This window comes from Papilio xuthus, unplaced genomic scaffold (assembly GCF_000836235.2).
Source record: "Papilio xuthus unplaced genomic scaffold, Pxut_1.1 DF824655.1, whole genome shotgun sequence".
Lineage (NCBI taxonomy): Eukaryota > Metazoa > Arthropoda > Insecta > Lepidoptera > Papilionidae > Papilio > Papilio xuthus.
Window position 1 is genome coordinate 3,022,075 of NW_013533994.1, and position 26,998 is coordinate 3,049,072.

Genomic DNA, 26,998 nt, shown 5'->3' on the forward strand with positions numbered 1-26,998 from the left:
GCGATTTAAATGCCTGCTAAATGTTATTTGACGAATAAAAATTCTTTGATATAAAATGCTTCCTTATTACGTTTACGATCCAATTTTTCCTTGCCTCTATTGATAATTAAATAATTTATGTTCTTTTCGTGAAAATTGATTATTACCAGATATTTGGTGGGAGGCCTAAAGTGAGATATCACGTGTATTTATTTTCTAACTTACAATGGAAATTTAATAAATAAAATATGTCTATTATACTAATATAAAACTTTACTGTTTGCATTGAATAGGCATCGAATATTTGTACTGTTTTTAAAAATTCTTTCACTGTTGGGAAGTACATTATCCTCGGGTGACATAGGCTTTTTACGAAAACACGTGATTTAGATGGGGGAGAAGTTAGTCTTAAACCTCAGTTGTAAGTCAAAAAGTTGCTAAAATATCACTTGATTAACAAAGGACCCTAAATCAGACACACATTTGACTTTTTAATTCATGTTTTCTATAATAACGTTCGCTGTATCTATGTTTATATATTTAAAGATCAAACATTTACATCATTCTGAAATAACCGGTTCTTTCGATAACCTATCACGAGGTGTCAAAGTTTAAACATTTATTGGTTAATAATTGTACGCTAAAATGGTCCATCGTTGAGGTTGCTGATGTGACAGGCATTGAGGCGTGGCGCAAATTTTGATAGAAACTTTAAATATTCATTTACGGCAACCGAGATCATCGCGTCAATATTTATAATTTATCGGTTCTGTAGCGCGCTGACTAACTTAACAATTGTACGAAATATATTAGTATTGTATCCTGCATTGCTCCTCGTATATTACATTTTATAGGCCATATTGTCACAATCATTATTGTTTACTTCGGTTGTATCCTTAATGAGGTCACGATCGTATCAAACCAATTTCCGTTCGTGTGCATTTCATTTGTTTATTATTGTTAATCTACATCTATTATGACTTTTGTAACATATACGACATAATTCTATAAAAATAGTTTTTTAATGAAATAAGAATGCAATGAAGAAGAAGGTATTATAGGGCACCCAAAACCGACGTGCATGAATGTAGAAGCCAGAGAGGTGTGTCAGAACCGCGGCAAATGGAGGTCCGTGGTCTCTGCCCACTTCTTATGTTTTTGTTATTGTTGTAGATTTTATTTACATACAGTTGTATATTTATTAAAATACCAAAGATTTTTTTAATACATCACCTGTATAAGTTACGTTTAGTAATAAATTAAATATTTAAATGACGAATTTAGTAACGTCATCTCTGTTCGCATTCCGTGACATACTTGTGTGTGTGTGTTTGTGTTTGTACATTGCATGACCCACGGAGGAAACATGTCGGCCTCAAAATATCAGGTTTATGTTTAGATTAGTTAAGCATCAAATATTATGATTGCTTTAAAATTTAACGGTTTCCGATAAGATTATAAACAAATTTTTATATAAAGATTGATATAGCACGCGACTTCCTTCATGAGGTACTGTCGTCCTGTTGTTTGCTGATTCAATATTCTGGTAAAAATATCGGTGGAATAATATAGTGGCAAATTGGGTTACAAACAAGAGATTCCTCAGTTGTTTAAAATGCTTTTTCTCTATTTCGAGTACCTACTTATTTTTATTTTTATTGTAACTAAAATTCTCGTATTTGTTTTACAATTTGAAAAAGTATTAAATGTTATACTATTAATCCTTATTGTGGCAAGATTTCTTTTTTGAAGAAAAGCAAAAAACTAAGTTAAAAATTATTATATAGTGATCGTATATTTTTATAAAGTTGTATGTAAGGTATACTATACAAAATGAACATAAGGGTTAAAAAATTCTTACAGCAAGCAGATAGAAAGTTCGGTAAAATTAAATTTTAAAAAAATCAATGTTTTTGATCTTGTTTCTTTTCAAAAGTATAATTTAAAAGAGTAATCATCCCTTTGTCAGAGGTCCCATCTGATGTTTGCACTTCTGTAGGGGTGCCCTTGGAGCACAAACCCTTTTCATCTTAGGTCATTGCTCTTTTTCCTTTGTCTACGTGAGACTGCTACGTGTATTGGCGTCTAAATGTCAGCAATGACATTTATACATAACCTTGGCAAGTTGACACAAACGTAAATACATGTTTTTGTTTGTATTTTAAAATAAAAAAAAGTTTCGCTTGCATCATGGTAGCATGAAAACCGAAGTTGTTACTTACGTCGTATGGAAAGTTTTAACTGCATTTTTAACTTTGTTGAAATTTCAATTGTTTCTATGATAAAATAATAATAATAAAGCCATTTATTTCTGTACAGATAAATCATATAATAAAATTTATAATGTAACTACTTTTTTTATATATTTTTTTTAACTATCTGTAGGAATCCCTGTTCGGGTAAACGCCTCCTCCAAAGATGCCCAATTTTCTCTATCTTGAGCCACGTGTGCCCAGGTAGTGCCGCATACTTTCTTTATTTCATCTTACCGTCGTGTAATCGGTCTTCCTATTCCTCTTCTTCCTTGCGGTTCCTTTCATAAAGTTGTTCTAACTGTCTGTGTATTACTTGTTTAAAATACATCTAATTAATTCAAGTACCCATAGAATTGGTGGATAATAATCGAGTTGTAACTAATTTTCGGTTTTATCTGTTTTCAAGTTATCTTGCATAGTTTCCTAAAGTAAGTACAACCTTTTGGTCAGGTGAAAGTAAAAAGCCTACATTCTAACAGAGATCATCATTTAGTAAATGTAAACCGGTATTTTGTGAGGTCATGACATTTTCGTCGGTTAATTCGTTTAACGGTTAATGCCTAACCCGTGTTACGGAGAATAGGAATAGACCTATTTTGTAATCGGATCATTGAATTCCAATAACGAAAGATGCAAAAATTTCAATGTCATCAATTTGCATTCACAGACAAACACGTTACAAAATATTCTACATAGTTCATCGTTCATATGTTGTAATCTTTAGATTCCAATGCGAAGTCATCTCGATTACGGAATTTATACGTTATTTTTGCAAATCGCTTTTTATTTGAGACAAGAAGTCGTCCTCCGTCCGCACGGCTCTTCTAGGCTCTGTTCAACATGTCCAAATTTCATAGAAATCTGTTCAGCAGTTCTACAGATACCTTCAAACAAACATCCATCTAAACATTCGCATTTGTATATTAGTAAGATAATGGTAGAAGTTATTTTATTTTGTAATAAATAGTTAATTTTTTTTAACTGAAATGGATTAACAACAATGCATATGTAATTGCGTATGTCTATGGGCAACGGTCACTTCGCTATTTTAGCGATTTCAGGTGGCCGCTCGCTCGTTTGCCACCTTATGATATAAAAAAAATTAAAAGGAATTAGAGGAAAACCTAATAAATGTAAAATTAAAAAAGAGTATTTTTTTGTCTCGATTTTGGTTGATTTCCTGTTTGTAAGTTATTTTCGACCTAACAACGCTCTATTGGAATAAATTACTAGCCTTTGTAACGTTTGTATTAATTGGTTTGCGTGCACATCCGTCCTTGCCCTTTTCATTTATAAGTACAGGTAACTAACACGCGATTGCTTATACGCGTTATTAGACAAGATTCAAATCATATCTATGACGCATATCTTTTTGTGTTATTAAGTTTAGAACGATAACAAAAAATCCCTTTGTGTGATTCATAAGCTGTGAAAATCATGTGTCCATCAAACATTTACAATTTAGTTTCCGAAGTTTCAGAAAACAAATAGTAATTTATATAATCTACTAGCTGTCGCTCGCGACTCAGTCCGCTCGGGATACTATAAATAATAGATCATCATCAGCTCACTATATGTCCCCACTGAGGGGATCGGAGCCTAGCCTACATACGGTGACGGAAAACATCGTGATGCAACCTGCACATATCTGAGAAAAAATTCAAAGATATGTGTGAAGTCAACCAACCTGCACTGGGCCAGCGTGGTTGACTAAGGTCTAGTCACCCTTAACTTAGGGTAAATAATATATAAGGGATAAAAAATACATAGTAGCCGATTCTCAGACCTACTCAATATGCTCACAAAATTTCATGAGAATCGGTCAAGCCGTTTCGGAGGAGTATGGGAACGAAAATTGTGACGCGAGAATTTTATATATAAGATAGAACTGCAAAAAATATTCTACTGTAAAAATTTATTATACTTTGCTAGTTATTATAAACCGATATTCCTAAATACGACGTCACACGTTTCGATGTTTGCTTACGCACTTAATAGGCGATAGAACTAATGGAATTACCTAATTGATTGGATTAACTCAACCATAACGCAATTTAAGCCATACAAGTATGGATTATGGATTTCTTAATCAATATGTTAACTAAATTCAATTATTCAATTATGATACTTGAGACGCAAAAATACGTAAAAACAGAACCTTGAAGCTAACAATAAATAGTTTTAATATCGGATAACTATACGTGTATAATTATGAAAGGAATACGGATTATCTTTTTATGTAAAAAAGATTCGTATGTTTATATTTATCATATAATTTTCTTTTGTTTCCAAAAGATATTTACTTTTTTATTTGATATAACTAATTATCGATGACGTAAAATTTTACCAAGTATTTATTCCAATAAAATATACCAATAGGCTAGCATATTTGGTGTGATGCCTAGCAACATAGTAAAATGCTTAACACTTACAAAACTTGCTTGTGAATTACTCGGTCAACATGACCTTGGCGCGAATAACTCGTGTGCTTAAAGCGAGTGGTCTTAAGCAACTCTCGAAGCAATGGTTATATAAAACAAAGTGTATATGATAAGGCAGCGGACACGTTTCGACCAAGCGCCTGCTGGTAATGTAATATGTGAGTGTTTGCTCGGCCCCGTCGCGTTGCGAGTGGTCGAGTGGTCTCTATCTCTCTCTGCTATCACTTGACCGTGACGCGCGGCCCGATGTCCACTTACCTAGAGATATGAAAATACAAGCCAATTTTTGTTAAACTTTTTGTAGTGACGGAGCTTTATCGACTGGTTTGTCACGGTCGAGTGTCTGTCAGATGATTTTGGAAACGGTGACGGTTTTTGTTGCTCATTAAACTTGTTTTGTTTGGTTCGAAATGCAACTGTATTTATTACGGGAGTAAATACAATATTAAATTTAAAATAAAATGAGCCTCCTATATCTTCATGTAAGTCTACTTCTTGATTAATAGAATATGTAAATAATGAGGTCTCAAAACGTCCCATCATAAAGTGACCTACTATAACATATTTTAATAATATGTAAGGGTGCCACACGTATATTGTAATTGGTCCTTTAACTGTTCGCACCTCGCTTGTAGGCAATTCAGATCGCGTTCGCTTTAATCGGCAATTCAGTGTTGCGTGACCGGCCGAGTTAGCCGCGGGCGCTTTCCAAATGTAAGCCCATTCCACGACATGAGGCTCTGCCATGCTACAATAATAGTTATACGAAAATATCATTTGTCAATTTTATATAAATTGCTGTATTCTTTATTGCAGAACCTTATGATGCTATTAGTACCGATTAACAACTTTTAGTTACTATGGGAATAATTATGATTTATATACCATGTGAATCATGTCTTTGTATTTATTACATGCAGTAGACAGATAAAGGCTGATGATGAGAATGATGCAATGTGAAAAATGTTAATTTAATGTGAATATTCTAAACATTGCATCATTATATATCAGTGACAATAAATCTATTGAAGTGATGCTAAACAAACATTTTCTGAATAACGTAACAGAGACTAGGAAGGTCTCCTGTTACATTCACTTTTGACTACCATAATTATCATAATAATACAACGTTAATAATGTATAAGTTGTAACGTTTTATCCTTGGTAGTAATTTGACTCTCGTGCGCTCTCCATTTGCAAGAGATGTTCACATAGAAACGAGAGCGATCTCGATCGATTTACGTGACAACGTTTTTATGCATTTAAGTGCATTCCATTCGCATGCGTTATCGAAGAAAGCTATTATAGTTATATTTCCAATAGAGTTGTGTCGTATTGTAACAAGGAATGTAATCTATTGTTTGCATCAAGGAAACACGCTTTAAAATAATCAAAATATATATCTCATTTGATTGAGTCATTATTTTATTGCTAACAATACTGTTATTCTAATGTATGTAGTTACTTGACATATAAAAGGTTAAAACATCATCCATTTTTTTTGTAATAAGTTTTGTTTAATAGTATTTTAATTACAAACGTTTGAAATTAATAGAGCAAGCATTAATTAAAGTTGTTGATAATTGGTGTTGTTAACCTGAACTGTTAAATAGCGTCAGTTTTGCGCAATCATGGTGTCCCAGATGACTCGTAATTAAACGATTGCTGTAATATTTTTCAAGTGCAAGGTGAACTAAGAATAATTTCTAATGTTGAAGGGCCATGGTTTGAGTAGCGTTTTCCCCACAGTATTGTTGTCGACCTTACTCAAATTTGTTTAGTGAAGTCTATGGGAGTCCCTTAGTGTTATAATTTTATAAGAGTAAGTTCTTACTTCTTACTTAAATAATTTGAAAAAACTCTTGTTTTTTCAAATTATTTTCGACATCGAAAGTATTCCGACATTTTGGAATCTCACGTCCTAATATTTTTAATCAATATACGTATTAGGCAAAGTTCACACTATTCTACAGGTACAGTGGCATCAAACAACTGCAGTTTTTATGTGATACCTATTGTGTTTCGTGTGGTCAGTAACGGTAACTGAATACCAAATGACTGGTAACCAGAGTCTAATCTTAGTCCTTAGTGATAACGGTTTACATTTGTATGGTAATTAAAGGTTTTTTTGATATGTTATAGACGTTTCTGGTATTGATTGTTCAACTCTATATAATTTTTTACTATGAATGTAAAATTGATAAAGTACCTTTTTTAAACTTTATGTCGAAGTTTTAAAATGATAGCAAAATATAAAGCCAGTATTTACAATGTAGATGGAGCGGACACGGTGGCGCTACCTTCGATTTCCTTCACCTCCGCTACGTGGCGCTATTGGAAATAGCTTTTTACGGAACGTTTGAACAGACTGTCCCTATTGAATAATCGAGTGCTCTCCAAGAGGACCTTATTGAGATGTTGAACATTTTATTGGAAGTCGCTCTATCATAATATTTTCTATCTTGAAAATAGAATGTGTTTTCGTGGACTTAAGTGATGCATCGCTTTGTCACTGTGTACCGGTTTTGTAAATTTAGGTAGTGGATGAATGGCGCACACCATTTTATTTATAGTATGTCAGTTAGTAAAAAAAGTGTTTTTAATATGTTTTAAATGTCTGACATTAACCTTAACAATTACAGATACAGTAGGAGGAGGTAGGTAGGTGTGATGGATATTCGTGATGCCGTAAAATATCCTTGGAAATAGCTATCCTAATATATGCAGATTATGGGTACGTGCGAGATAAATTACGTGACACAATATTTGAAATTCACAGAAGTTTTGATACGCTCGCGTAAAACGTAAGCAAGCATGTTGCTCTTCTTAACTTTATGTATAGAATTAATCAAGCAAAGTGCGGTGCGCGCGAAGTTGTAAGGCAACAGTTACTAAAGTTTAGTAAGTAGTATACAGATCGCTAAGATGCCAGTAAATATGTAAATGCCGGCAACAAATCACGTGGCGAAATGAACAGTATCGTTGCTTGCATAAATAACTGTAATATCAAAACTGACTACCGCAGTGAATTACCGACGGCATGCAGTGTTCGATATTACAATATTCCTTTATACGCGTAAAATTTCATCTTACTTCTTACTAATATTATAAATGCAAAAGTTTAGATGGATATATGTATGTTCTGTAGAAGGTATCTCCAAAACGGCTCCAAGGATTTCGCTGTAATTTGGTGTAGATGTCATAGTCTAGATGAACACATTGCTACTTACTATTTTTTTTAATCCCGCGCTAATAGTCGCGGACGACATCCAGTACATACATACGTATTACGTTATTCTAGCGAATTAGCAAATATTTCGGGGTTTGCAACTATGACTGCTACTATAGTTAACCAATCAACATTTTTTTATAATATAAGATGGCAAACGAACGAGCGGCCACCTGAAATCGCTGAAATAGCGAAGTGACCGTTGGCCATAGACATACGCAATTGCATATACGTTGCCTACCTTTAATCGACGAAACATACGGGGAACTGCTTTATGTAGCTTATCGTATCTCATTCTGTCTCTATGTTCTATGTTTTACCAAATTCTATTTGTCTTTGCCTTTAGGTTTACTGCACAGCTTACTTATCACAGGTACAATAAACTTTATCATTCTGACTGAGGTCCGCCCACTCGCGTGTAATTTACCTTGATACCTGCAATTTACGGTACCTTGGTATAATTATCAGACGAAATTATCCTAATGCGCAATACTCTGTAGGAAATTCTAATTATGAAGTACACGAAATACTCGGCTAATCGTTTTTTCCATTGCGCTAGAAATGACTGTTACCAAATACCGAGTGATTTGTTTGTTACGAAACAACGAGTAATTAGAATGGCCATCAAATTGCTTAATTTTGCTTTTCATATTGGAGTAGTTTAATTTTTTTAACAAAGAAATATAAAATACTAGCTGTTGTCTGCGACTACGTCTGTGTGGGACTAAAAAAACTTATTTAGTAGGTTATGTTCTACATCTGTGTCAATTCATATTTCAGACAGAGCCGTTCCGATGAATGTTCACGAATTTACTTTATTATGTTTGAATATGTATTTGATTTTCTAGAATAGTAGAAAATATTTATGGCACTCAATTTGTTGTAGAATGTCTAACGTAACATATTGTTCTATATTTTATAACCGGTTTGTATAATATAGCAATACTTTCACTTCTATGTTCTTGTAGGACATAATGACATTAAGGGCTTTTGAAGTTTTCAAACAATTGTGAATCGGTAATAATCTTTTTATCATTCATAATGCATAAGGAAGATGGATTTTTACTGTTTGTTATCTTGCTTCATATTGACCCATAAAAAGAGAAAGGGTTAGGTCACTTTAAAGATCTCTGAATACTCCAACATAACTCTTTTCTTCAAATGATTTGATATGTTCAAATACAGGAAGCTTTTCATCACAGACGTGTTACTTTGGATTTCTAAGACTAAAATCTCTGTTTAAAACATATTGTTATCTTTGTTTCGTCAAAGATAATGACAAGGATGACGATATGTTTCATACAGAGATTTAGGTCTCAGAAACCAACGGTTAGTCATTACAGTGCTGTATTGCAGTGCCGGTGTGCGGTGCGGCTCCGGTCGGATATTGCGCTCTTACGCCGTCCTCGCCGATCGCTTAACCCGTTTCCGATGTGACGCAAATGGGATGTTTGGAACATTCGCACAATATTCGGTCGCGAAAATAGATATTGAATTACTCCTATAAATTATTTAAATAGTGAAGGTGTGAACTAGTTAGTTGGTTACTATTATTTACATATATGCTTACTACAACTCCCAAGGACTTTCGTGAAATAAAATATTACCATTTTGTTCCTGACACATTTGTTTAAAAAAATAACATACACGACCTTCAATGTCTTTTTCTACAGTTCACTATTTCATAAAATTCTATCTTAATTAATAATTATTTAAAAAAATACTTTAAACCAGCACAATTCAAAAGTAATTGCGGGAATTGTTTCCAAACATTGCGGCGCGGTGGCGTTGTTCGAAATCGCTACTAACCGGATCGCGTTTTGTTTAATGTCGTTTGTCATACACGCATTGGCGTTAGTTTCTCTCATTTGTTTGCGTTTATTGTTCGACGTGGAATTTATTGTGAATTATGGCATGTTTTAAATCAAACCTTTGTTCTCTCCGCGTATTGTTTGCTTTATTTTTTTTCCTGCGAACAATAAGAGGAAGATTATCGCACGTAGAGCTATTTCAAAAATAAATTATCAGCTCGCTTATTGATAATAAAATTGCGGGTTCCTTATCGGAATTTTAATGCGTGTATAATGTATTCTATTTGTTCAGTTGAACCGATTTACGATTGAATGCTATTCAGTAGAACCTTATTCTCATTCAGTATTCATATGGGAATATGTCTTGGTGCGTCAATTTTAGTAATGCTCAGGCATCGCCGGTAGTCGGTTGGATGCCTTCGTGTTTACTTTAGTCTATTGTGTAAAAACAAACGGTATTTCACAACAATCGTATTATTGATTCGGTGTTTTTCGTGATAATGCAAAGTATGTCTAAATAAATATTTTTATAACAAGCCATGACGTTCAAAGTCGAACTATTTATTATTAATACTTGGATCACCTGTATCTTATTAAATTGATTCCACTCGCGCTTTCCAATTGTTGGACAGGCCCTATAAAAGAATCTAACGGTCCGTTAACCAAATAACTCACGTAGGTCGCGTTGTCACGTGGTGTATTGGTAAGACGATAGGTAGTTCTGGTGTAGAAAAGTGGAATGCATGCGGCATGTGGAGGTCGATATTCAGCTCACGGTCGCTCGGCCGCTGACTCCTCGGGACAGTTCAGCCCGCTACCATCGCGCGGCGCATATAGAATACTAATGCAAATTATTGTATATACCTACATTCAGACAAATGCCACGGCACGACAGCACATGGTATTGTAACATTTTTTGTCAACTCCAGAAATCGCTTCGGTGTATTCATATTTTATATAGGATCGTAAATTGCCTGGTTAGGTTAGGTTAGATAAAATAAATTGTACCTTGTTCAATTAAGTTGTTAGAAGTTGTGGTTATTTTTGCGTTTTGTTTATGTGATTAGTAATAAATCGTGCGTTGATGTTAGGTACGCGCCTTCGTACCGCTTGAATATCTGCGTTGTCTTTGCGCAGAGGTTTCGCCGCGCCTCGTCCGCGCCAGCTGCTGCACGCTCCAGTGCGGCCGCCGCTCGCCGCCCGCGCACCGCTCACGCCCCTCCTCTGGCCCCACCGCCCGCGCTGGCACCCGCGCGCCCTTGCGAAAAATCATAATGCAATTGCCAGGACGGGCGGTGTGGAACGGCTCGCCGCGTGGAACCGACCAGCACGCAACCAGTCTACACTCAAGTGCGTTCAAACTCACACGCCGTCCATCATGATGGATTAGACGTCGGGAGTGATTTCTCTTGCGGCGCTCGGCGCTCGGTCGACTGGAACCGAGCCGCGCACGGTTACCGCCGGATACCGATATCCAGTGTCGTTAACTCGCGAAGCGCGCCTGCAGAACTATCGGCTCACAGCTCCCGTTCTATCATATTTCACGAGACGTACTCTATGTTCCGCTATTGTCGCCATTTGCGGTTTTATAAACGGGTTCACCTTTTTTACGAATTCGCTGACTGAAATATTATTCACAAGTGAACCGGCATATCTAAATAACGTCAAGTTCATTAGCGCCCTTATACGTCGTAACAATCGTCCGTCAAACATAAATTATTCCTCGCGCGTCTCATATGCATCCGGCGATGTTCGCTTTCCAAGTGTTTGTTACGAAGCGATTGTTTCCTCGCAAGCAGTCGGTCGAATCGCCCGCCGCAGATTGGTAGCTCGGGCCGCGCGTTATCATTATTTCAAGTAATAAAAGTCGATGATCGAGCTAATTATCACTATTAGGTTGATAAGGTTGTTTGTGAAACTCACGGAATGTCGAATTGCGTTAGTAGTGCGATAGTCGTCGGTGCGATGGTCGATCGGAGGTGATGCTCCGTGCGAACGAGTGTAAAAGTGCTTTATTAGTATGTGGGGTGCTGCAGTGTCCAATCCTCCGCATTACCATTATGTGCAAGGACCAAATGGTGCGGGACCACAACGTGGACCGGCCGGGCCTGTATTGTCGGGGCCCGGCGTGAAACATTTGCGGCCCCAGTCCTCGTACTCGCTGCCACACGGCGCCAATGGGCCCACACGCTGGAGTTGGTCGGGAAGCAATGCTTCCTCTTTCGATCGGAGGCAAGCGAAGGTGCCGCCGCAGCCGGCGCGCCCCGCTCCCTCGCGCCCCTCACACGTTAGAAATAATTCTACATATGTAAGTAAAAGAAAACAAATGACAAACTGTTTTGTTAACAACATCACTGATTTTTTTTAAAATCCAGATTCATTACTAGAGGTGCCTAGCAATTTTAATTCATCATTTATGACTTTATCGTTTTGTTTATTATTAATATAAGTAAGATTATTACACTGTAAAATATTTACAGCTTTGTACAATTTCTAGTTTACGCAATGCGCACTTTGGATGTAATGATATTTTGTGTGGTGTCGCAAGGTGCGTAAATGGCAAAGTTTGACACGAACTTTTTCGTATGTTGCAATGAACTTTGTGCGCACGCGCCGCTTAATACAACAGTGCGGATCTTACTTATAACCTTATTCTTAAGACTTTTTTTTTACTTTAAATCAATACTTACGATATGATATAATCAAGTGTAAAATGTATATATGTATGTATGAGCACAATTTGTTCATTGTTTTGAGAGTTGTAATTTATGCAAAATAATTAACATTCTCGTTAATACAAAAATGTTGTTTTACCGCAGGGGCTATAGTTTATCATAATAGGTGTAAATGGAATGTAACGGTGTGTGGCAATGACATCGTTTTATATTATAATTGCCATTAACAATATTCTGCAATAAATAATGCAATCAAAATTAAACGTGTGTTACACCTTGGTATTGTTATTTGTGCTTCATTTACTATTTCATATTTACGACTGCTTTACACACCTTTATATTTACCATTACCTAACTAAATAAAAAAACCTAATTGAATAAAATTGATCTTAAATAAGATAAAACTTACGCTATTTAAATATTTATCCTGATAAATGGAGATACGAGTAAATGATTAAAAATATTTCAATACAGCACTCTAGGAATGTCCCATGTTTACTTATTTACGTAATGCGAATGTTTAGTGGAAATATACGGATAGCCGAGCGCATTCCGATAGTCTTTATAAGCGAGGTAGTTTTCTTTATAGGGCAGAATGTAATGAATAGTAAATGTATCTGAGGTCGATGCGTCCGCGGTGCGACTGCGACACGATACCGCGACCTAAAAACTTATAACCGCGGATACCGATTCTTGTTTTACTCTCTTCGTAATTTCCTGTTATTTGTTTGATTTGCATTTCTATAGAGTAATAAGTACTAGTATAGTCTATATAAATTCAGCTTATTAAAATGGAATTTTGCCAATGATTTTTTTTGTGAATTTGTCTCTAAGAGACATCTAATAAGATTTTAGTCTTTATACTGGTTATCATTGGAATTAGAATCAAATTTTTTTAATTAACATAATTATATTTCTCATTTCGTAAAAAGGAACAGAGAGAAGTAATAAATAAAATAAAGGATATTCGGATGTTTTTTTTTCACTGGCAAAGCTCGTTGTTTGAAGCGATGTTACGCTTTTTAATTTTTCACAAAAATATTGTAGGTGTAGTTTTTATAATAGTCCGGTAAATTCTGTGTATACGATTTGTGTGTAATCAAAAATGTACCTTTGATTATCAGTTAAATGACGTCACTGGTTTGATAAGGATTAATCATATAATTAATGTATTTCCTTTTTGATAATGCATTCCTTATTATTTGATGATTTCTATTATTTAATGATATGCTAATTTTACGTCAAATGTACAGATAAATAATATTTATTATTAAAAAATATTTCGCAAATTTCTTCAACATAATTAATTTCTTTAACATAATTAACGGTTCATTTACAATGATTAGTACCCAGACGTGCCAAACTTGTGAAAACAATTTAAACGTAAGTTAAATTTATTGTCTTTCTTCAACAATATTATCACGTAACTTTTTAATCTGATAAATTAACTTTTCGAATAAATTTGAACAAACTCAAATATTTCTTATGATGTTAATATAAAAGTTTAGATTGAGTCGTTTAAATGGACTTAATGTTTAAGGGATTTATTTAATGCTTTTTATTTACGACCAAGTTTCTTAAATGTTTAATTTATTTCTTTTTTGTTTGTAAAATTTCAAAGTTTTAATCTGAAATATACGTAGCTCTCTTTATTTCCAATATTGAAAAAAAAAACAACTAAACTAATTAAACTGGTTTTGCCCTATCACTGGATATAACTTTTATGTTCCTTCTTTGCCTTGTATGGTAACGTTATGATTAAAAGTTTTAAGTGAACGGTGGTGCAATAAAACGCAATGGCCTCTATCCCTCGCACTGAAATTTTAAGCGATTTTTATTTTTAAGCGCCCTGTCCGTAAAATTGGCCGGACCAACCGATTAAACGTTTTGTTTACGACATTACCGTTTTAATCATTCCTAGCCACTGATTTTTTATTAGGTCGGTACCGCGTCTTAAATGTTTTACACCTTATTTTCTTCATTCATTCTTTCTACACGTTCATTTTACCGTTCTCCGCTATTGTCTTACTTGATTACTATTAGTCACAACATCCTCTGTCGAGCGACGCTTTTCTCTGCCCGTAATAATAAAATTTACCATTCAAGGCGTGTTCTTTTAGACATTATTAATTAGAATTCTTTAGCGCGAATGGCCCTTTTGTTACGAAGTCAAGTGTCAGATTGATTAGTGAGGGGACATAAACGTTAACATTTTAATAAGATTAGTGTTGCGCCGATATACCGGTACAGTGTCGGATTTTCTTCCTAACTGTACCTATTTTGTACCCTTTATTTATTATCTGTATAAATAATAACTACTTAATTATAATCTAACGTAACGATAGCATTTACCATTCTTTTAAAACTTCTGAAAATATAGTTTTAAAGATCTATTCTCAGTCAGTTTGTATGAAAAAATGTGAGAGTGATTAGTATACCACAAAAACAACCCGCGTCATATTTCAAGTGACATTGTCGGTAAAAGTCAAGGCTCCATATGTATGAGATGAGTCCGAACGTTTTGCGACGTGACGAGTATACATAAAGCTATTCATTTATTGTGAAAACGTCAGCGTTGTTGCGGCGCTTGAGGCGTGAAACATCAGGCTCTGTGTCATTCAAATTTACCAAATTTTGTTGAGGAATTGTTTAAAGGTTCGTCATCGGCTGTATGGAAATTATCACCTCCGACAGTCTGTGATAGGAGTGAATTTATGTAAAACTAGATAAACCGGTTACAAGGTACGATTTGACAACGATTTATGTCGATTTCGATTTGCGATTTGAACAAAGTATTACGACTTCTATTGGCATTCCTTCGTCTTTGATATTGGTTATCAACCCTCTACTTTACTACTGAAATTACTCAAATTTTTGGCGTTTTCTTTATCGGGCCAAGTAATTATACAACTAAAAGTAGTATCCATAAACTAAGTTATCCGTTTTAATAAGTTACCTCGAGACAAGTTTTTTTTAATTTTTCTGTCACTTATTTACCGCAACTTGTTCTATGTTATAAAGTATTAGAAGCAAAATGTTACTCAAATGTATTTTCGACTTATTTCTATTTAAATAGCGTTTTGTATTACAAAAATACTTAAAATAAGCACTTCCTAACGTTATCAGGTTTCTTTGACACAGACAAAGCTGATAAAATGTTTGTACAAATTTTGGAACATGATAATATTTAGTAAATATTCAGATGCTTCACTTATCTAGTTTATATATAAAATTCTATTTTCAAACTAGCTTTTGCCGGCGATTTCGTTTGTGCGTAATTAAAAATGTTTAAAAGTATCGCATGAGTTACTCGAGACCATGTTTTTATATATGTGCCTTTCAACAAAATGAGTTGAACCGTTGCGGATTTATCGAGTAATCAAAGGTTTTTATAGGAACCGTACATATTTCCTGGAACATAAGTAGCTTACATGTTCTTAACCAAATTTCATAGAATTTTGTTTCGCCGTTCTGGAGATACGTAATAACAAACATCCATCCATGTAAAATTTGCCATTTATAATTTTAGTAAGATATAAATTTTATCTATTCTAAGTATGTAGGATATTATCGTAAATATTTTCCAGCTGTGCTCTAATATCCTATTTTATCGAATTCCTATGTGATTAGGGGTTTAACTATCATAAAGTTATACTTTTGTTATTCACCTTACTAAAGCTTAAAGGTATTAAAATTATCTTATATTTAAAAAGGTACTGATTTAATCAGAATTATATATTATTCGAGTCTTCAATAACAAAAATCAGCAATCTGTAACGTATTTTTAATAGTAATATAGAGATAAAACCGCCCTTTAACTATGATTGCATTCGAATTGATTGTTTATGGACTTTTGCTGAAAAAGTTGACGCGACTACTGAAATTCTTAGAGGGTTAAAAAAATCAGGTCATGAAAACACTATGCAAAATATTACAACAAAAATAGCATTGATATTGGCTTATTAAAATTTATTCCAGTTAATTTTACATAATATAGTAATAATTAATATATGATTTTTTTGTTGACAGAAGGTCGACCCTGAGCTGATCTTCACGAAACAAGAGAAGATCGGCAAGGGTTCCTTCGGCGAGGTGTTCAAAGGCGTCGACAATAGGACACAACAAGTTGTCGCTATCAAGATCATCGACCTCGAAGAAGCTGAAGATGAAATCGAGGATATACAGCAGGAGATCATGGTGCTGTCACAATGTGACAGTCCATACGTCACAAAATATTATGGATCATACTTAAAGGTAAGTCATTATATTAAAGTATTAGGATGAAAATCCGACACTGTGCCAGTGTACTAGCACAACACTAGCCTTACTAAAATGACGACGTTTATGTCCCCTCACTACTCAGTAATCATTTTGACATTTGACTTGGTAATGAAAGCGCGCCATTCGCGCCAAAGTTTTCTAATTAATAATGTCTAAAAAAAGTATAGCCATTTGTCGCATATTAAAAAGTATACGCTACTTAGGGTTAAGAATTCAAAAATATAAGCTTATGCTGTGTACATTCGTTGCCGAAATATAAATAAATCATCATCCTAGATGGTATAACATTGCTAAATTGGATTGATAGAAATGTAAACAAGGAAGCCATGATCTTGTCTTTGTCCTTCCTATCAAAAATACATCATTCAACCACTGACAGGTTACATCTGCACTGGTAGTTAAATTGCGGGCACATTATGAAGTATTTTCCTATCGGGGAAGGCCCGCCTATGTAACGGCCATCAATCATTGTCTGAAGCCGGCACTGCGGCTGTCTATCGCCGAACCATTTTGGAGATGAGTACCGTATATAACGTTCATTCACGTCCAGTAACATTACCACTCAAGAACAATCAGTACTGAAATGTTACGAAATAATTAGACGTTATTTAACGTTGTTATTATTGATTTTAAACATCTCAATATGTAACGACTTCTAAGAAAAATACAGTACTGTTTTCACTGTTTTTACCCCACCTTAAATTATTCGACATTATTTCATATCCTCCGCAACGTGACGTACGGAATTCCATCGCCATTTCGCAGTGTTATTGCCCGCAACCGAGTTGGAATATCGGAAAGTGTCAACACAATAAAACGTTAGACTGTTATTGCCGACAATTTGCTGAAATTGGCGTTGTCTCTTTTGTAATTGCACAAAGATAATGTTTGGGCAATTTGAATAGTAGATTAAATTTTTATTGGCACATTTATAACCACTAAAATAGTTCACGTATTGAACAGATATGAAACGGTTATTAATAATAGAAGATAACGAAACGGCTGTTATCGAGATTTATTGCATCGATTGCTATAATAATTTAAGTTCTATTTTGGTTGTCTAAAGTAGGCACGTCCAATGTATCATGTGTTGCGTTTTCGTGCACCACCAGGGCGCACTAACAACTTTGCCGTCACGAAGAAGTAAGGTCAAAACAAGGCATAGCGACCGGTTTATTATATTCAGAAGCGTATGAACTCTCACGAAATCTGGGACACGGTTTCACAAACGTATCCGTTGTGGCTGATTCACGCTAGGATAAAGTCTCTACAGCTTTGGAAGGACATTCTATTAATCACCAGCTCAATGCCACACTTAGCTAACGCTAATGTGGGCGTCGCCTTAAATGGTCCCGAGAACAATAGCTTATTGATTGTTGTGTAAATTATATTAGGCGCAGCTTATTGTTAATTATCTTATTGAAATATGTGTTTATAAATAAGCTTCTTTATGACTCGTATATATATTAGAGATTTTTTTTAATAAAATATCAGCAGATTTTTATGTAAATTTACTAATATTTCTTTTACCATTCCAAATAAGCTCGAAGCTTGTACTAGGATATGGTTTATGACAATAGTCGAATGGCGGGATTCGAACCCCCGAACTCGTGATCGGAAATCCGTACCCTTAACCATTATTGATGCCTTGATTGTCTTTCATCACTTAGAATTACGAGAGATTTTAAAATGAGACATATAGACGTGCAGAGGTATGTGTCTATTAAAATGTTCCAATACAAATTTGATGGTTAATTTTATATTTATCGTTTATGGATAATGCACAAAGCTGATATCCCGGATCGTTCGCGTTCGCATAGTTGACGATCGACATCCATTTTCATATCATTATAAAGTTTAAAAAAATTAAATGACGTGTCACCACGGCGTCTTCCCTCCAAAATGAAGAGCGGGTGGTGGAATCGTGTTCCATATTGAACAATAACGTCACCGCTCTCCGCCGCTGCCGACTCTCAATCGATATCTGCATTTTTATTGTTCCCTCAGTCTCGGTTTATTATTAATGGTTGCCTTTTATTTGCGCAATAAACGGAGAAAGTACTATCAAAAAATCTTTTATGTTCATTCGTTGGCGGTTTAATTAAATTAAACGATTTGATTTCAAATTAATGTTTTTTTTATTGAAGTAAAAGGTTTATTAGAATTTCAATAAATGTTATTAAAAATTATAAGTGCCAGAGAAAAGTATGTTGCTCAAAACATAAGCTTTTCTTTCTGTTACTAAAGGGGACAAGTTATAGAAGAGATAAAGCGAGAATTTTTTACGTTAATTTTTTTTACTATAAATAATTAACGCACTACGAATAAATAATTGGCGGATGTAAGTATTTTTATATAATTTACGTATGCAATACGTTCACTTTTCGTTATTTTTGATGTGTTTGCATTATAAGGAAGCGTCTTACGGTGCAATAGGTTTTGACGTGTTGCATTTGTCTGTCGGCGAGCCGCGTCGGCGCTGCGGTATCGCAATCTTGACACACTTTCGAATGTTGTTGTTATGCGTACCTTGCAAAACACGATGCAATGCAAACCAACGGCATCTTACAGACAACCCCTTCAAAATGGTACTGAGCAATGCATTATTATATTTGTCTGTATCTCAAATTATAAATGTGAATGTTTGGATGATTGGATGGATGGATGTTTGTTAGAAGATCTCCTGAACGGATGCATGAATCTCGCTGATACCTGACATAGATGTGGAACATAGTCTGGAAGAATACATGAGAACTAAATAAGTTTTTTGTTTAATTTCTCGCGGATGATTTTAATGAAAAAAAAAAACAGTGGGAAATCTATCCACAGTACGCCAATGATATATGGACAGAAATTTATTAGAGTACTGCGAAACAAAAGATGTGATTACTGTTTTGTTTTACACTTTTAAATATTAACCACATGTGCACTCAGTCTACTACGGTTGCACTTACTACAATTAGTCACCGGCCACATTCACACGGTCGTAGGTGACCGAGTTGCTGAGTCGTCGGAGCTAATCGCGCTTCATTTGCATATACACCAAACAACGTGGCGTGAAAGGTGTTGACGTTTATTACTTGTGAATAATATACTCTTGTTTTTGGCCACTACAGTATGTATTTACTTGTAAGCATGAGCTTAGAAAGAATAAAGGCGTAGAAAGAAAAAAGAATGTTGTGCAGGATATACAATATTTTTTTTTTTACTATTTCATAGAAGTAAATTATAGATCTGTATAGTTAGGGTTCTTTGTCTTATTTTACGTAAATGCGGTCTTCATTGAAGGAGCGCAGGTCGTCATTGACGTCAGCGCTATGAATGGATTCAAATGTGACGCGAATAAACTGCTACCTGCTTTACTTGTGGTGTTACCACGCTTGTGACGAAATGGGGACGTACTTTTTTTATTTAATTCACATAAACAACGCTTATTAGTCTGATTTATAGTGTAACAGATTACGTTTTAAACATATTTCCTATTTATTGTTTTTGGATAACGTTGATATATTATATCTAAGTAAACATACTTGTATAACATAACATATAGGAATTACACGATTAATAAATAACGCATAACTTTAAAAATATTTAACCTGATGAATTTATTTAGATTAATTATGTCCTTAATAAAACAGAATGTTTGGATATCCTCGGTGAATTTTAGCAGGTAAAAATATCAAAGGCGGATGTCGGGACGGCCATGAGAGGTGAAGGACGCCGATGACTCACTGTTTTGTTTCGAGGGGGAAATGCCAAAAAGACATCGAATAAAGCTCGAATTAGTATAAAAATGTTTAATACTGCCCAACCTATTGAAAGCATAATGTTAGCAAATCTATTGGTTTCAAGAAATTTTATTTATCGTGGAAGAGAAATAACATTTAACGTTAGAATGTTTACCTGTCTCGTTTTCTTTGTTCTTTATATTTTGGGTTTTTCCATTGATCAAAAGACCTGAAATGATTTGTTACATCCTAAAATCTATTTAATGGAACACAAAAACATTTGATATCTTTTGACATCAAAGCGAAATCACTCTTTACCCGTATACTTTGGGGTTTTATTTTTAGTAGGATAGAAGTAACAGCCACTGGGCTCGTACGATGACTATAAAGTTCGCTAGGTTGATAGCTATAAACACATTATAGCTACCTTGACCCCGACAGCCCGTGGTGTCAAGGCTCGGTCTGTCCTAGTGGGGTTTTCACGAGTCCATTACACAAAAGGTGGCCCTTGAAGCGTCGTCGCCAAATAGCCAATTGTCTCGCAACGGGGGCCGGCTAAATTAGCTTTTGCTGTCTCCACAATATTAAGGGCAATGAAGCCATTCAGTTTTATTTTGTTACTCGGAGCATTGACATTCCATTTGCTATGTGAAAGTCAAAGTAGATTATTTATATATATTTTAGTACAAACTTTATGAATTAAAGCTATGTTACTACTATTTAGTTGCGTACTTTTAGGGTTCCGTACCTAAAAGGAAAAAAACGGAACCCTTATAGGATCACTTTTTTGTCCGTCCGTCTGTCAAGACTAAGTTCTTTCCGTTATCATATTTGATTGTTCCTAACACGCAATGCGAATTTTTTTCCACGATTGTTGTTCCGTTAACCTCGGGCTAGTGAAGGCGACGCTTGAATCCTCTTTCTTAGCAGTAATACTTTAGTAGTAATAACTAAAATATTAATGGATTGATCACAAAATCAGTAAAGTTTTGAATTAGACTTGGCTCAAATCACTGTTATTAAGAATTTACATTTTAAAACGTATTGTGTTATTAGTTGTAATCTATTGTAATTAAAAGACTGGGCAAAACCATTTCTATTTGAAGGAAAATTGATTACTTGTGTTTAAACTCAGACGTTTGTTAAACATCTGCATAAATGAATATTAGTTGTTATTGTTTAAATTTAACAAAGTTCTGTATAAGTTTAGGTCTGGCGTTGAATTCTATTTTGGCGCTGAGTACTGCATTGCGGGCCTAGCGTGGAGGAAGACAGGGGGCGCGGCCTCTAAATTGGAAGGTCAAGTTCCGAAAGTTTGGAGTCCGCATTATTGGAATTTGCTTCAAGCCCGTCAAATTCTCGCTCTCATTTGATAAGAAATGCCAAAATACGGAGTATTGGGAAAATCTTTAAACTTGAGTTTTAAACTTTAAATACTTAGAGTTTTGATTGATTCTTAAATTGAAGTTCAAGTTGTTGATAAACAGGTTGACATTCTGAAACTGTTGGCGTTTCGTAACTTATAATCACATTCTGCTTCTTACTCGATCCGTTGACGGCTACAAGCGGTTCCCTGAGATTAATGGAGTTTCTAATTTGCAGCAATTCAAATGGAAGCTTTAATTAATATGCCTTGTCGAAGGAAATATATTTAACAAGGGTTTCTCTACTAATTCTACGTATCCTTTTGAACTACATTTAGAATATTTTACGCTTACAATGTGGATTTTATAATATTTCTATTTCGTATCATTTTTTAACATAAATGTTCTGGAATTTTCTATTTATCGAAATAGCTAATTCTCGTAATCATCAAGATGAAAATATCTTCTTGTTTTTAAAGGCACATGTCTCACAAAAACTGCTTATGTAGTGCCACGATCAGTTTTACTGTAGCAAGTATTCGTAACAACATAAACTGTTAGCCGGCGCCGGGTAATCCTCGAATTATTCTCAAATACAGACTGGACTTAGAGTAAATGAATGCTAACGACCCGGCTCCCGTCTGGCGAGCTCGACTCAGGTCTAGACGTCGACAGAGCGGCCGCAAACAAAGTCCCATTTAAAGCTCTTATTACAACCCTGTTTATTCTTCTTAAACACATAAAATATTTCTTATTGAATGAATAAATCTTGTCTAATATTAAAATGTTTATTACATTCTATTAATTAATTAAATATTTTCCTTCTCATTACTTTTAAAACACAATGTTCTAAGAATTATGTGATCGGTTGCGTTTAAATGGTATTTTTATTATTTTTTTTAATGCGAGATAATTATTAAAATGTTGTAATTTACTGATAGCTCTTGGATTTGAATATGTATTTAGTTAGAAGAAAACATTTATGCTAATTTATACATTACTAATGTATGTTAATATTAACAAGTAGGTACTCAATACTCTAATGTTATTTTTATTCACGACAAAATCCAGTTAAATAACGTATGCAGAAAAAACAACATCGTTGAAACACATTGATCGTAAAACGGTACATTTTATGTTTATTACTGATTTCTTTAACAGTAAAACGGGACTAAACAGGTTCTATGTGATATCAGGATATCATATTCCGCTTGTGGTCTGATTATTTCTATACAACGCTCTTTAGATTTACAATGTCACTGTGACACGCTCTGATAAATGATCCGGCTAACAATAACATGCAAAACACTTTATGAATAAACATGAATCTGATTTCAAATTAAAATCTAAATGCATAATATGTTTTTAGAAATTTTACTAACACTGGCAAGATCAGGAAATAAATATTTTAAGCGTTCTAATTTTGAGTAACATTGGATTTTAAAAAGTAAAGATAGCTTAAAAGTCGTGGGAGAAAATTGCATGATTACGTTGCGATGTTTGATGCAGTGTATGATTGATGCGCTTTGGAATATTCAGACGGGAACGGCTCGGGGCGTTTAGTAAAATTATCGGATAAACAGCGCTCTGCCATCGGACGTGTACGCGCCCCGAAGGTATTCAGAAATGATTCGCGTGCTAGAGTCCAAGGTAGAGTTTAAGGTTCAAATAATTGTAAAATCATTCTGCTACCCTTGTCACCTATCTTATGAATAAATGTTTTAATTATATATACCTACAGGGTTGCTTTTCACGTGTATTTAGAAATGCCAGTTCTATAAATGTTAGCTTCTATAACTTGATGTGACAGATATATTTAGGTAAAAAATATATTTGCTTCATATGGACCCAAATCGCTATACATTTTTGTCATAAGCTGCAAAACATTCTGATTTTATTTTAGTAGCCAACTGAGACGCACCGTATAAGTGACGGTCATACTTTATTCCATTTTATGGTTTGTCCGTGAGTGATAATATTGTTATGGGCATAAAGAAGAAAGTGGTCGTTTGCGTGTAACGCAATAGCACACGATGATACTTGATTTTCGATTAAACGCCTGCGGCTTCGACGAAGCCTTATCCCTGTTCTAATCTCGCCACGGTGTAAGTATTTCACTCCTCTTTAAACCGTGGTAGGCAACGAACTAAGGAATATCTGAATTTTACCAGCTTTGCGTTAGATTCTATCCTCGCCGGTGCGCTGTCGGCTAATCTCATTAAGGGGCGTAGCGTCGGGGCTTCCTTAATAACTTAAACGCTACGGTCACTAATTCCGGACCCCGACGACCTGCCGACTAACCGAATTGAATATTTAACTTAATGTTTACTGCATTAAGGAGTTGCTTTCGCCTTTATTTTGTACATAAAACTATTTTCTTTGTGGTTATGGCTTTTATTGTCTTTGGGATTGCTAATCGTGTTATTATCGTAATAATTAAAATAATTGAGAATCCACATTACGTAGTCATCTGGATAAATGAGGCTTTATTACTTTTTTATATGTGCACTTTTCTTTTTATTTGTTTACAAACATTTAATTGGCGCGTTTCTTTTGTGCTAGCTATGTTATAAACTTTTTAAAGAAGGATATTGATAGATAACATGTTCATTTGAAACCGTTACAAAATGACTATGTAATTTTGAGTCATTTTTTCTTTCTTCCGATCCATAATAAGTACGCCGTGCACGCTTCGAGCGATTCAATTATCTATACGTTACATGTCAATGTTCCATGTATGAGCTTTCTACAACCGCTCAAGTTTATTCGTTAGTTACAAAGGTCATCGCAGTCATTGCTTTTAATTGAATAAGCCCCGAATTCCACTGTATTTGGAATATAATTTATAGCGCAACTATTGCCGCTTTATAATGGTTATGGTCAATTTACACGTAGCCATTGTTGAGACTAAGGTTATCGACTTCCCTGACTATGTTATGCGACGTAACCTCGCTATGGGTCGATATCCTTTTGCGATCTTGTTGTAAATTAAACATTGAACATGAATACTTCATTACTAGTTACGAAGATATTTCTGAACTTATCATCTCCCTGGCCCTATCTTACGTTGAGTCGGTGTACAAGGTTTTATAAACATTAGTTTTGAATTCATTTTTTACAGCCGGCCGCCTGCGTGTCGCTAAACTTACTTAGGAGGAATATATAATATTTTTTAAGAAATAAAAAATAATTAAATATTTATAGATAAATACTAATTAGTTCTAAAAATACACCAATAACAAACATAAGCAATTAAAACATTATAAATAGAACAAAACTTTAAGTTTTTGTTGATAGGTCCTGATCATATATTTCAGTGGTACCGCTATTATTTACCATACCTATATTCTTTATAATTGTATATTGGTCTTTCAAATCTTTATTATTAATCATTTGGAATGCCAAGTGGCATTGATTCGTCTGAACTATGATGAACTAATACGCCGGTCGATTACAATGTATTAGATCCACGCGCGAAGAGAACCGGATTTGCGCGCGTTCGTAATGGCACAAGCCGATGTAATCCCACCTGTTGCTGGTACTAGTTTTTACAGCTACAACTGTAACTTTTATGTGTATGTATTATCTCACGACGGTTGCAACCAGTTCATTATAAGAAATGTATTAGTCGTTTTTAATTTCGTTCAATGTCTATTGACGATTGAGGTTTGATTGCTTCGGCAAATGTTAAGACATTATCCTCGCTTATTTCGTTTCCGTTTACTCAGGCTCATTGGGCAGGTGATTGAAAGACGACGGGCGTTCGCTCGCACGGAAACCGTAGATAAATTCAGCGTTATCCGATCGCAGCTGAGTGTCCGTCTGGAAAATTGGAATCGGTCCCGCTCCTTCGTCTATAAGACTTTCCTCGTAGTTGGTTAAGTTTGTCGTTCGCTTTGAACAGCGTGTATTCAAAGGCATGATTTATAAATCGTATTAAGGAATTTCTTGAAAAATTTCTAGCTGAAAGATTGAATTGGCAAGACTTTTCCAATTTCTTACATTGAATAGTAAGTACTTTTAAAGTTTGGAAATGTAGTCACGGTGCACGTCGTTTCTAGGTCGACACGAAAACGTCGTTAATGCGGCGCGGGAAGCAATTAGGCCGAGCCAATAAAACTTCGCCATTAGCGGACACGACCCGTGTTTCTCTGTGCTCTATGCACAATGCTAATATAGTTTTATTTTATGCAATTACGAATACCTCTCGAATACAACAGAATGAACTGAAAGTGTAATGTAGTTATTTACCTTAGATAAATATAAAATTCGACTCCATTTTAGGTTAGGTACTTTCGCCTATTGAGCTCAAAACTCGGACATTCCATTGATTTTGTATCGTGAAACAAAATGAGCGAAATAAGGCATTCTCATTTGTCATCTTGGGATGTGTGAGAAATGATCATGAGATCAATTAGATTATGAGTTAATGCAAACAAAACATATTATTGATTCTTGACGCTTTCATCATCGTATTAGCTTTAATTAGTTTATCGGTGCGTAAATTGTTTAGTTTAAATTTGTTAGTACCGTTCTGTTACGATTTGCCTGCGCAGAACCGGTGCGCGGCGCCGATGTCAGAGCTAAGTGCCGTCGCACTCGACGTATCGTACAAAGGCCGCTCTCTCCGCTTTGTTCCGCCTCTTTGTTTGACTTGACGAAGGCACAGTAAAAAACATCCGACTCGAATGCCGGCGACCTCCTCGCCTGATCTCTCGGATCAAAGAGAACAAGCCTTTTATTGGCCGTTTCCAGCTTTAACTAGACGTAGTCGTAAGTGAATTGCTCTAATATGTGACGTGGAGTTAACGGTTAAAAATTTGTACTTACCAATATATAACCATCAGATTTACAATTTCTTTGCTAAGCAACAGTTATACTATGACTGACAAGAACAAACACCTGTTTTCCGATTAAAAGAATATGTAATTATTCACGAAATAATTATGTCAGGTCGATATGACAATAAATTATATTACAGCAATGGAAACACAAACTAGTAAAATAAGAGAAGTGAGGCTAAAATTAAAAAAAAAAACATTTTCTCAATGTATATCGGAGTCTTATTAAAAATTTCACAAAATGTAATATACGTATTTTAGGCGTGAAGTGAGACTGAAGGGTCGTGCGTAGAGGCGTTTATGAAGCGTCAACTTGCGGAAATGATCCATTGTCCCATCTCACATCGCCAGCTGCGTATGGGGTCCGATATTTGCGACATCATGTGTGGATCAA

The 26,998-nt window shown here is 35.0% G+C and overlaps 1 protein-coding gene across 1 annotated transcript in view; it reads left to right on the top strand.

Annotated features, from left to right (window-relative positions):
* The first annotated feature begins 11,062 nt into the window (after positions 1 to 11,062).
* Positions 11,063 to 26,998, top strand: part of LOC106127454 (Germinal centre kinase III) — a 46,452-nt gene continuing 30,516 nt past the window's right edge. Inside the window, exons 1-2 of the mRNA XM_013325531.1 lie at positions 11,063 to 12,023; positions 16,420 to 16,644. Coding sequence (XP_013180985.1) covers positions 11,736 to 12,023; positions 16,420 to 16,644 — 513 coding nt within the window. The 5' untranslated portion in view covers positions 11,063 to 11,735. The remainder of the gene's footprint in view (positions 12,024 to 16,419; positions 16,645 to 26,998) is intronic.